This window comes from Scleropages formosus, chromosome 3 (genome assembly GCF_900964775.1).
Source record: "Scleropages formosus chromosome 3, fSclFor1.1, whole genome shotgun sequence".
Taxonomy (NCBI): domain Eukaryota; kingdom Metazoa; phylum Chordata; class Actinopteri; order Osteoglossiformes; family Osteoglossidae; genus Scleropages; species Scleropages formosus.
The window spans coordinates 12366027-12379657 of record NC_041808.1 but is presented as its reverse complement, the minus strand read 5'-3'; the positions used below and the strand labels follow the sequence as shown (position 1 = coordinate 12379657).

Genomic DNA, 13631 nt, shown 5'->3' with positions numbered 1-13631 from the left:
GATGCTCTGCTTTCACTCTTCTGTCCTGTGTGTCCCATGTTCATACTGCTCAAGTTACTAGGAGTTCTTAGACTTTTGACCAGAACCATATTTCAACATTCAGACATATTGAATTTCTGGAAATTTTTCATTTACAAAATATATTATTCTTATTTTTTAAAGCGGAGCAGTTTTTGTGGCTGACATGGCAGAGCTATGGAGACTGATGGGTAAAACGGAGTGAATTTTTAAAACACTTGTCACAGTGCAGTGGCATCTGTCCAGAGCTTCATACATCCGAGCCTCTCGTTGTACTTGCGCTGCTTGCTGAGTCATAAGGGGAATACTTGTTCAGGTCGCTGTTTTAGCATTTTTACATTTCCCAATCAAAACTGAACCTTACAATTTGTGTGTGTGTGTCTGTAATGAGCAGGTTGCTTTAAGACAGCTGGAAAAGCCCGGAAGTAGAAGCAGGCAACAACACCAAATCCCTTCTCCGTTTACCAGCTGACATACAGTGCCGTGAAAAAGTATTTGCCCCCTCCCTGTTTTTTTTATTTTTTTTGCATATTTGTCACAGTTAAATGATTGAGATCATCAAACAAATTTTAATATTACACAAAGATAACCTGAGTAAATACAAAATGTAGTTTTTGAATGATGATTTAATTTATTAAGGGAAAAAAGCTGTCCAAACCTACCTGGCCCCATGTGAAAAAGTAATTTCACGCCCCCCCCCTGTTAAATTATGAATGAACTGTGATTAACCACATTTTCTGGAAAGCTGAATTAAATTTCACTTGCCACACCCAGGCCTACTGCCAGACCTGTTGAATCAAGAAATCACTTAAACAGAACCTGTCTGACAAAGTGAAGCACAGCTCAAAAAGCAACATATCATGCCGTGATCTAAAGAAATTCAACAACAGATGAGAAACAAAGTAATTGACATGTCTCAGTCTGGAAAGGGTTACAAAGCCATTTCTAAGGCTTTGGGACTCCAGCGAACCATGGTGAGAACCATTATCCACAAACGGAGAAAACTTGGAACAGTGGTGAACCGTCCCAGGAGTGGCCGTCCTACCAAAATTACTCCAAGAGCGCAACGACGACTCATCCAGGAGCTCATAAAAGAACCCAGAACAACATCTAAAGAACTGCAGGCCTCACTTGCCTCAGTTAAGCTCAATGTTCATGATTCAACAATAAGAAAGAGACTGGGCAAAAATGGCATCCATGGGAGAGTTCCAAGGCAAAAGCCACTGCTGACCAAAAAAGAACACAAAGGCTCGTCTCACATTTGCCAAAAAACATCTTGATTATCCCCAAGACTTTTGGGCAAATATTCTGTGGACTGATGAGACAAAAGTTGAACTTTTTGGAAGGTGTGTGTCCCGTTACATCTGGCGTAAAACTAACACAGCATTTCATAAAAAGAACATTATACCAACAGTCAAACATGGTGGTGGTAGTGTGATGGTCTGGGGCTGTTTTGCAGCTTCAGGACCTGGACAACTTGTCATAATTGATGGAACCATGAATTCTGCGCTCTACCAGAAAATCCTGAAGGAGAATATCCCGCCATCAGTTCGTGACCTCAAGCTCAAGCGCACTTGGGTTATGCAGCAAGACAATGATCCAAAACACACCAGCAAGTCCACCTCTGAATGGCTCAGAAAAAACAAAATTAAGGTTTTGGAGTGGCCTAGTCAAAGTCGAGACTTAAATCCGATTGAGATGCTGTGGCATGACCTTAAACAGGCCGTTCATGCTCAAAAACCCTCCAATGTGGCTGTATTAAAACAATTTTGCAAAGAAGAGTGAGCAAAAATTCCTCCATAGCGATGTGAAAGACTCATTGACAGTTATCGCAAACGCTTGATTGCAGTTGTTGCCTCCAAGGGTGGCATAACCAGTTATTAGGTTTAGGGGGCAATTACTTTTTCACATGGGGCCAGGTAGGTTTGAACAGCTTTTTTTCCCTTAATAAATGAAATCATCATTTAAAAACTGCATTTTGTATTTACTCGGGTTATCTTTGTGTAATATTAAAATTTGTTTGATGACCTCAATCATTTAACTGTGACAAACACGCAAAAAAAAAAATCAGGAAGGGGGCAAATACTTTTTTCACGGCACTGTTTTTTTTTTTTTAACTATTTGTTGAATAATGGGTAAACCTTTATGTAGCTATTTGTGTGATGTCCACTGATTCATATGGTACAATGTGACAAATTGACTGTATTCTGGAATCACTTTTCTGCATCCAAATCTCTCCTTTTGTTGATGTAATTTGCTCTTTCCATTGTTCTCTGAGATGTACATCACCTTGGAGATAAGGATCTTCTAAATGAATAAATGTAAATGTAGGTGTAAATGTAAATTAAATAATGGTACTGTTAAAACATGAAACACCCATGCGCAACTTTAGAGCCTGATGTTGCACATTGAAACATGTCATCTTGAAAATTATGCAAACCTAGATAAAAAGACATTTAAAAGTTACTTTTCAAATTTAGAGTCTCATAAGAGGAATTCCACTGAGCTGAAAAGCCAGGTTGGGTACAGAAGCTCTTATAATTTCCTATTACTGGGAGACTGCTGACTGTCGGAAGGACTGCTTGTGGATTCCACCCCATTATTATGGCGCAGTACCTCCCAGGGAGGAGCAAGTGGGTTGCCCAGGAGCGTCGTTGGTTGGAGTTGGTGGGGGTAGGCAGTGGCTGCCCAGTGCAGAGCGAAGCGTGGTCAGGAGACCTCCCAAGCACAAGGCCCAGCAGACAGAGACGGGGGGAATCGCCCGCAGAGATCTGAGGCCAGGCCCCCGGGGGGTAGAGCCTGCTGCCCACGTGCCTGTGGCCTGCCTTCCTTGGCTCCTGGTGGGCCAGATCTCAACCGGGCAGGGACCACCTGGAGCCACAGAGACAGCCTGGCAGAGGTGAGCCTGCTGCCTGTCTTCACCCCAAGACCCATCATGCCTCGGGCAAATCCACCACATGGAGCCAGGAATGCATTGAACATTGAACAACACAGAGGCTATGTCTCATCATTCGGTCAGTCAGCTGCCCCCTACCTACATTATTGAAAGTTTGCCCCAAATGTAATGACAGTAGTTCTGATTCCTGGAATAGTAATCAAGTGAAATGATCAATGTGTCCCTCAAGTATGTGAACATTGCTCAGGTGTGATGTCCGTTATTACAGCATTTAATCTACCTTTGTTCATTTAGCTGAAACCTCTCCAAAGCATCTTACAATATTAGGCTATTTATAATTATTCATCCATTTATACAGGTGACAAATTTTTACCAGGGTTTGTTACTTGCTCAAGGGTACTGCACCAGGAGGTGGGATTCCAACCTGGGTCTTTTGAGCAGAAGGAAGCATTTCTAACCACTCTTTGCTCTGTTTATTATTGCTATTAAGAAGGATTAATACATTATAATTAGTGCTGTCCAGCACAGCAACATTTGGAATACATATGCACAAATGAGGTGGAGCATAATTCAAACGAGATTTTAAAGTGCCCTGGAATTTTTGGAGTTTTTAATTAGCTTTAGACCAATATTTCCAGTAAAAATTGTGTAATGCATGATAAATCATGTAACAAATGTCTTTTTCAACAGAATTGCCTGCCGAAGTGAACAGCCTTGGTGGAGATGAACCTATGTTTGAGTGCCTGGCATGTTCCCTGTACAGTACATTTTGAAAACGCAGAAAATTGCACGGTATAACATTTGGCAGTCTGCGGTGTGGAATGTGTGTGCCTGATTGCACTTTATGCAGCCACCGGTGGAATGATACTACTGGGACATTATTAAAAGCTTAAGTTGACTTCCGTGGAGCAAAACGCACTGCAGCATGTGTGAGAACAGGGAAACAATGGTGAAAATAGAATTAGTTACTAAAACAACTTGGCCATTGTGTGACCGCAGTGTAACTCCCATTTTCCGCTTTCCCTGAGCCCTGTTTGAGCAGATTAGTGCTTCTAAATTCAGGCCCTACCTCAGGGCCATTCACCCTCCCCTGCGCTTTATTATCCCAAGCTGGTCCGACCACAAGCAGCCTGGAGCCCTGCCACCCCCGGAGTTATGGGAATCATTAACTGGTAGAAATATGAGCAGAGCCAGACAACACGTAAAAGAGTCGCCCCCACCACCATCATCACCAGCCTCCGTATCCATCCAGCATAAGCTCTCACCTGGCATAGCATGCAAGCCTTCCCAGTGGCTCCCATCTGGGCATCTATGGCCACCATCGCCCGTCCGTCGTCTGGGTCACATCACTGCCGCTCATCATACGTCACTCCCATGCGCTGGTTGCACGTGTTGGTATTTGTGCTCGACAAGTCAACGTTTATAAGGGGTGACGGTCAAGCTTTACAAATTGTCACACTGCAAAATCTCGAGTGGTGGCAGAGGTTGGATCCCATCTTTGATCCCGCAGATGATAAAGCTGATCATTGCTATTTATCCCCAGTCAGTTCAAAAAGATGTCTGCTAATTTTTGGTATGCACTGAATTAACTGTATGACATTCTAATATAAACCAACCAATTGCAACAACCACTTGTGCCGAGCGGGGTCACGGTAAGCCAGCACCTACCTGGCAACACAGGGCGTAAGGCCGAAAGGAGAGGGGACGCACTCTGGACGGGACGCCAGTCCACCGCAAGGCACCCCAAGCAGAACTCGAACCACAGACAGACCACAAAGAGGGCACTGGGCAAAACTGTTGCAACACCGTGTCCATGTTATTCTAATATATTAATCTCTTAAATATCTTTATCTTTTTTTCGAAACATGGTCAGCTATTTACCCTCCAAGTAGATGAACACATGTATGATTTACACAAACTTGCAGCAAAGAATGTAGTGGTTTATTCTGACATGTGGCCCCTTAGCCCTCAGGTCTAATTTCAAGCAGCAGATGGATGAATGGGTTCCAGCTCACACCTCCTCTTGCCAGCATGTCGACAAGGAGCTGGCCAGGCCAAACACAGACCCATGTCTTCTGATTTACCACCAAAGGTCTGCTAAGTGTCACCAAGCCCCTCCCCCACCCACGGCCACTATGATGTCCTGCAGGAGGTGCTGAATCACCTGCCATCTCCGAGGAGCAAATGTGTACCTCCTTCTCAACCTGCTGATGTAAATTTAAAAAAAAAAAAAAAAAGTTTAAAACATGCTTCACATTTTTTCTTCAAATTAAAAATATATTTATTCTTCGACTTATGGTTAAGATCAAAAAGTCATGAAGAGAAAATGTGAGGAGAAAAGGATAATTACTTTTTAGTTGTAGTTTCTGTGGTCTTAATTGATTGAATATGGAGCAAATGTCAAACAAATCAGTTCTTCAGCTCTAGAACAATCATACATTGGCTCTATTTCCCACTTCAAACAATAATTCAGGCTCTTTTTCATTCCAAAAGTTATCAAGAAGTTGGATCACTCTTTCTTAAGTGAAACAAAACAAAGGGTAGATACAGCAGTAAACATGGTAAAATTATGAATAAAGGAGGCTGTATGAATTATAAGAGGAGTCAACAATTATAAAAAGAAAAAAGTTACAAATATATTCAACAAAGGACTGCATTTCTTGGTTTGGATGCAGTTAAGTCATAATAGCTATGAGTAAGCAGAACATTGTGGAGTTGATATAACTGATATTGTGGAAGCTTAATACTCCATTTATCTGACACTTTCCTCCACAGCAACTTATAGTGTTACTGTAAGATACTTACAATAATTTACCTATTTGTACAGCTGGGTAATTTTAGTGGACCAATTGAGCATAAGTACCTTGCTCCAGGATCCTACAGCTAGAGGTAAGATTCACACCTGCAACCTTTGGGTCCAAAGGCTGTAGCTCTAACCACTACATTACCAGCAGTAAAAACATTTGCAATGACAAATTCATTTTAATTTCTTTTGTAGGAACAGTGATAACTGTTTTATAGCTTGCATTTTGGTAAACTAGGCTATGATTTTATAGCATGATCCTAGAGTTATTATTATTCTGAAGAGATCTAGTCAGCATTCACATACCAAGACCACTATAAGTTTTATTAGCTTGTAGGCAATATGAGAACCTAGATTCCTTTATCACTGGAACTGTAAACTTTCCCAGGTAAAACCAGAAATTCTGGATTTGTATCAGTGAGAAAAGTCTCTAAAACAATGTTGTTACAAGATTCAATTGTTAATTAGGACTCTCTAATGAGGAGGAATGGTATTTTAGCTCATAACACAGTAAAAGCAGGAAGGAGCCTATTGAGGATACAGTACAATTTTTTTCACCATGTTTGTAATTGTAACATTGAGAGTCAGCACTGAATGTGTAAAGTTCTTTGTAAATAGTCATAAGGACATTAATTACTGATTTAATTACATTACAATTTGACATATGTGTATACTGGGAGCTGTGGAACCAAGTTTACGCCCATATAAAGTAGAAAGTAATTTGGCCAGTCTACCGTTTTATAAGACTAGATTTTTCCATTCACAAAAAAAGTGTAAAGTACTTTTGGCTTCCAAGCTACTGCGCTTTTTTTTTTTTTTTCAACAGAATGGGTGTCTCCTGGACACTATTTTCTGGCATTTTGAAATGGGTCAACTGCAAGAACAGTTGCATGGAGATGTAGCCAGAAAAAGTCGCTTTCAGTAACTCTCTTCTGCATCTTGTTGGAACATGTAAGTATAGGTCATGTAAGGCAGTAAATACTGAGCTTGTGTTTGTAAGAAAAAAGAAACAGTTTTGATTTAGCTTTAAATAGTTTTTTTGTTGTTGTTGTTGTTGTCCTCAAGTGACTCATTGTCAATCAACTTTCATTTTTCATGTGAAAAGAGCCCCAATGCACAAATCATTGGCAGCACCTCTTCTTTCCGGTAATTCACTTCTTATGATTAACTTATATCAAACTATTACGTGTAATTTACACATTCATGCAGCTGGGTTATGTTTTTTTGTGGGGTAATTCAAGGCAAGTACTTTACTCATAGCAATTAAGGCAGGAGTGGGGATTCTCAGACTTACAGATCGGTTATGAGCCTCACTCCACATTGAAGGTTTGAGACTGCAAAATATCAGATATGGGAAAAAATGGCTTTTACTGCCCCCAAAAGCTGAACGTGTTTAGGTTCTTCACATTGCACTGTGAACTACCACCAGTCCACACATGGAACATACCTTCTAGCCTGTAATTCTGCAAGTAGCAGTTTAGTTAAAAAGGACCTCAGCTAGGCGGGCCTTTTTAAATAACTTTGGTGGAAATGTAGTATCACGAGCAGCGTTTGACTGCTTGCATATCCTTTTGTGCCGGAGATGTTGTTTGGTGAAACGCTGAGTGGGCACAATGGCTGCATTTACCTCTTGAGCGGCCTGCCGGGCAGATGACCGTAAACCAAAGGTGTTTTTCTTTCCACAGCAGACGAGACTGTCCGGCCAGCTGGGGCCCCTCGGCCGCAGCGCCCTGGAAGTGCAGCAAACACAAACCACACGGAGCACGTTGTGCTCCAGTCGTGCTGCAGCCCAGGGGGGGTGGGGGCAGGGGCGGTGGTTAGGTTGTGTGTGCGGGGGGGGCGTGCAGCGACCGGAGCCCAGGCCTGCTCACTGGGTGGTCTGGCCGGGGCATGTTTATGATCTAAGCCAACCTAATCCAACTGGCTTGTTTAAGGGAATTGAGAATGATTTACAAGAGGCTGCGGCGGCCAGGAATAGGAAATCAGAGAAAATCGAGGCCCAGCTTTAAGTCTGTAGCCTCATGGAGCAGAGCTGCCTGTATCTCCCTCTGCTTTCACTGCGGTGTTCAGGGCTCCATTATCCTCCAGACAGCCTGCTGCTGCTTTACATACTCCACTTTGAATGCCAAGCCATCCGCCCTGGTGTGTTTCAATCCAGGGCTCAGTGGATTTGCAATGGGATATGAAGTCTTGCACCTGTATTTCAATAGGTTTAATTGTTACACACCACACAGATTTTTGTCCCCCCGTTGAGGGAGAAAGAGCAAATGATATTTCCAGGTTTCTCGCCATTTCCGAAGTAAAAACGCGTCTCTGTTCTTGTGGATTAATCTTGTCTTGTCATTGTGGAAAAGTTTAACTAGTTTAATCCGAACATTACATTGTCTGCTGAAAGACCTCCTGCCTCCCATACTCACACTGTTCTCCACCATAGCTGGAACAATAAAACTTGTACCTTACACAAGGCATTGTGCTTCTATTTTATGGTTCCCCTTGCTAAAGTATGTATCAAATTACCATGGTTAAAAGTTACAAACCTTTTTAAAAACATCACAGTCCAGTTGTGGTAAAGTGAGAGAAACTTTGAAAAAAATGAAGAGGTCTAGGGCATCTCGCATGTGCATTAGATCAGCTCTGCACTTCATTCTCTCACACCATATCAACTGCATCGCTCGACTGAGCGCAACTTACTGTACATCCCCCTCCATCATTAAACAGTATGTTTACCTATATTGTTTGGGTCTGTTCCACGGAATGTTTTACTCATAGCTTGTTAAAGTCCGTAATAGCACAAGGAGTAATTGCTGAAAGAGCGCCAGTGACATGACTTGACTTTTATGATAGCCCTGATTTCAGCCAGAACCCACTTTATATCCAGGTTGATGCCACCTACAAGTCCAGTGAAAGTGGGAAAAACTTAGACATCACAACCAGAAACATCTATTGAAGTAGGAAGGCATGTGTTCTTTCTCTCTGAATAGAATTGTCCCACTAGCCTTACCAGCCCTGTTTCATACATGGGACTTGACATTATTTGACTGGCTCAAAGTCCAGTTCTCAGAAAACACCGGAAACATGTTGCTCCCAGCAGTTACTGGGTGTAGTCATGGCTGCAACAGTTGGATGTCAGAGCCTCTGTTGCCCTCACAACAGCACACACTGTTAAATTAAAAAAGGTCAATAAACGTTATATTGTGTCCATTTTAAAGCTGTTAAATGTAGATTACACAGCACTAAACATTTTGTCCTAAGTAATGTGTTCTGTAATTACCTGGTAACCTGCAACCCTCACTTCATTAAGAAAATTGCCTGTATAATAAATAATTTTGCTGGTAATTTCAGGTGCTGAAGAAACAAGCAGGAAGAGGTTCCTAAATATTATTTTGTATGAATTTCACTGTATAAAACAATACTATAGCAGTAAAAAAGAGAAAAAAATATATTGGGTTTCATCCTTAAATGGTTAAGAGAAAACAACATCTTAAAAACTCAACTAATGAAAAATACAGCTGATACAATTAAGTTTTTCTTAAAATACTGATTCTTCTCTTATCTGAAATTTATTAAATTCAGAAGAAACTTGTTTCAAATATATTTGGCATATTCCAGAAATGACCCTGTGATGGACTAGCATTCCATCCAGGGTGTACCTCACCGAGCCTTATCCAAAGTGCTGTTGGGATAGGCTCTGGATCACCATGACCCCGCTCAAGAGAGGCGGTTATTGAAATAGGATGGATGGATATTCTACAAATTTTTCCAAAAGAACTGGATTTCCCCAAGCACCATCTGGTGCAGCTAAAACAAGGTTTAAAGACACTATCTTTTAACAGTATATTTTGTTAATAAATACAGACATCAAAGCAGAAATAAACCTTACATTCCAAATTCTTTCGCATGTCAAATACTTAAAACTTCCCCAGATTAAAGAAACATAGTTATGTTAAGGCAGGTTTAAAATGTAAATACAGTTGATGTTTACCCATTTATCCTTCAGCTGAATATTATTTAAATATTCCCTCTGACATACATCGAGCAGTTCATTCCGGCAATGTTTGTGACAGTAAGAATTTGATGAAACGGTTTCTTTCACTTGCTGTATTTTGTTTGTGTTCTCAAGTCAGTACTGTCTAGGTGGTCCTAAACGCTGGTCTTCTTCACAGAAAACACAACTTCACTTGAAAAGAGGGGGATGTCTGAGTGAACCGAGGGTTTTGAAGGTTTGTTTTTAGGAAAGCGCCTTGGGTAAACACATTATTAATGTAAATATGTGGACAACTATAGCCAACATTTTTTTTTTTAGTCATACACATGCTGGCCATCCTTTTTCAGTACTTTTCCCCTATTTCCCTTTGTGTTTTCTTCTCCTTTTTTTATAGCAGATTGCTCCAGCCTGCCCTGTTTTTCCAAGGTTTCCTCTCCAGGCGGCTACCAACGAAGCTCATCTCCTTTCCAGATAAAACAAAGTCGAGCCACATTCCCAGAGTTCAATTTGCTGTTACATCGTAGGCCTGCGAATTGGGGTTTGAGTCGTGTCTTTCCACCGAGGAGGTGGGTGGCTTGTTATGCACTCTGGTCGGGGGCCTGGAAATTACTGATGTGAATCCTGAGGATCCCCTTTCAGGGTTCGAGAATGAGCTCAGCTGAAGAAAAAACAGGGGAAATCAGATATTTTCATTTTTTAATTGACAGAAAAAAATGTCAAGTTGTCAACTTCTATTTGTTTCATTTTTTCATACTCACAACTTACTGTGTTTGAAAATGTATCTGTTACCATTTACCCTCCAAGAAGCAGTATGGCAGTCAGTTGATATGTTGCTGTTAACAAAACTATACTCTGAGTGTAAAAGAGTGTTTTTTTGTTGGTATTTTATAAATTTTAAATCCTTTCCGGTACTAATCGTTGTAACTGACAGTGCATTCGATGTGTAAATACAATTTATGCATTTCAAATAAAGCGTTTATTCTTCAAGTTGTACATAATCGCCTCAAAAGCCAGGTAGGAACTAAAACGAGGAGCTTTTGTTTCCTTAAGAGGACTATTACGCGACGGACCTAGTGTCGTTTAGTTCCGTTGTTTTTATATAAACTTTCATGTATGAGTTCCCAATCATTAGGAATTGTATTGTTTTCGCGTCTTTACGGTTGTGATAATTCTCGGTTAAAGTGCTGAGCATAAAAAGCGTTAAAGCACACTGAGCACAGCAGTCGTGACTGTGTGTCTAGCCTGCTTTGGTGCTCAGTGCTGTTACCCGTTAGTTGCTGGGTTGTTCTCTAAATTCCGTTGCGGTAAGTCGCGTAAAAATGTTTTAAAAGTGCTGTCTTGATAAATGTGTGGTAAATGTACACAATTTCCTATTTTTCTGCCATGAAGCGCTGTTTAGACTAGCACGTGACGTATGAGGTGGCCATTAGCTTCCAGACTGTACTGTACGCCGGCGGCATCGCCGATTGCGTCAGTCATGTTTGCAAGTGTCGAAGTGAATCGAAAATAATACCAATTATATATAATTATATTTTTATTGACACGTGGCTGACTTTTGTCTATTTTTGTGTCAAATTGTCTTTTTACTGCTGTTGACTGAGCAACACTGTCAGGCAACTTCGTGTGGATAAATAATTATTGCTGCTTCTGTGTTTTTCTGTACTAATCTAGCTAGCTGCTTACAGATGTGATCAAAAAACAGTTATTTCTTCTGTTCTTGTGTGGGATTCACAGCTTTGTTTTGACAAAAGGCACTGGGGCAGGTCCCGCGTGGCGTGGGTTGGGGGGGGGGGGGGGTCCGATCTGCAGGTAGGGGTCACTTGAAGTTGAAAGGAGCCTTTTTGCAGGAGAGCTTAGAGTTACTTTCTGTCATGTCACATTTTACCTTATCTAGAGACAAAACTGAGGACCGCAGCCAGGGATGGAGCTGCAAGCGGTGGTGATGGCAGCCGGCGGCGGCTCCCGTATGATGGACCTCACTTACAGCATCCCTAAGCCTTTGCTGCCTATTGGGAACAAACCCCTCATCTGGTACCCACTCAGCCTGCTGGAGAGAGTGGGCTTTGAAGGTAAAAATCTGTCTCAAAACGCCAGTTTTGCAAAGTGTTTTTCAGCGGAATCTTCCTGATTGCTTTTTCTCTTTTAAATCAATAATGAACGCGCAGCCATATGGTACATTTTCAACATTAAACTCAATCACACCACCAGTCAGAAAACCTGGCAACACTTGCATGGCATAAACTGGACAGAAGAGTGAAAGCGAAGCAACCCGCAAGTAACCTACCTCTCTGGGAAGTGCTGCAGAAGAGCCAGGAAGACATGAAAGCTCATTTCATCATTGAACCTAATAGAATGCCTCTTGAACAAAAACTGATTTTCCCCATGTTTACTCAGTTTTTTTTCGCTGGTACTGTAGGTCAGAGAGGCCTTGTGTGTGCTTGCTTCAGTTTGATTTGATATGCAGTAGAATCTAAGGAGGGGACTGGGGGAATTGTCATGGAATGTATCAAAAATTAGTTTGTTCACCATATAAACTTTATGGGATATAGCACCATAAGCATAATAGATTCAGCTACACTGGATATAGAAAGAGGAAAGGGCCCTAAACAATATATTACCTGTTGCTTATGTTGCTAATATATTATTTCTATTAAGTATTATTAGTTATCTATTAAAGCAATTTTTAAGTGTTGTAAGTATTAAATTATAGTATTTTTGCTTTGTACATTTGTTGCAGAAACATATTTGCCGTTTAGTGGTGTGTTGCACTTTTGAATAAATGTCTTTTTGCATATGTGTTAACGTGAAAAGGTATTTCTATTTCTGTACAGCATCTGCATAAACAGAGATTAGTGAACTTGAAAACAGTTCCAATTTTAGCTGCCAGAGTTTGAATTTATCTAATACCATCAGTTGTTAACGTATTTAGTTTTTATTTTGTCGAGAACCTGTCTTTGAGCTTGTGGGTAGCTGTTGTCATTTGAAACAGCAACAAAGCTGTGAGAGTAGAGAAGTGTAAATCACCTGAAAGTGAGATACCACTGGGCCACTTTAAAGGAGCTCTGAGTATCAGGAGACTAGGTGTTGATCAGACGGGTTCTGTGTTGCTACTAAATCAGCAAGTTTATGGCACACAGGGATTAATGTTATTGGAGTGTGTGCTTAGTCAGTGCCATTTACCCTCTGGAGGCCGGAGCACATCTGGCATGTAGCACCATCTGGGCAGTTTTAGTGTATTGGCTGTGCTCAGCTCTTTAGAGCTGATTTAGGCAATGCAGAGACAGCACAAGATGTCTGTCTGAATTGGGTGTTTGAACAAATCAATTAAATAGGAGTTAATGTGTTCTAACAAGTAATGAAAAAATGTGGACAAGTTGATATAAAACCTGGACTGTACTACATTACACTGAAAGTGTTACTTCTGAAACTGATATTTGACATAAGTGATTTTATTGTTAGTTTTGACACACATGTACAGAGCCCATATCAAATTGTACCATAAAATCAATAATAATAATGAGTCATGTTCTTCTTCATTAAAAAAAAAAAAAACATATTTTCACTTTTATTTTGAGCTGAGCATGACAGGCTGAATCAGGTTGCCAAACTGCTGTTGAAATGAAGATACAAGGGCCAGAACCTCATCACCTTGTGATCTCAGGTGTCAAAGGTCGTGTTTGACGCGCATCCTACAGCAGTGTCTTTATCAAGGTTCCTCTCCTCACAGGCATTGACATGTGCCTGAATGTTGGCATTCTCCATGTCTCTCCTTTGCAGCTGACTGAAAGACTTATGCAATTAGATTTTTTTTTTACACGTCTAAGCAGAACCAAGCCTTCAGTGTTGCCAGAAATGTTTATGCATTTAGGCAGAATCTCAAGTCTCCCCATTTGGCAAAAAAAATCCTTTTGTTTTACGCCTCTGGTTTT

The 13631-nt window shown here is 41.0% G+C and overlaps 1 protein-coding gene across 1 annotated transcript in view; it reads left to right on the top strand.

Moving 5' to 3' along the window:
* Nucleotides 1-10773: 10773 nt before the first annotated feature.
* Nucleotides 10774-13631, top strand: part of eif2b3 (eukaryotic translation initiation factor 2B, subunit 3 gamma) — a 32120-nt gene continuing 29262 nt past the window's right edge. The window contains exons 1-2 of the mRNA XM_018753125.2: nucleotides 10774-11006; nucleotides 11597-11771. Coding sequence (XP_018608641.1) covers nucleotides 11624-11771 — 148 coding nt within the window. The 5' untranslated portion in view covers nucleotides 10774-11006; nucleotides 11597-11623. The remainder of the gene's footprint in view (nucleotides 11007-11596; nucleotides 11772-13631) is intronic.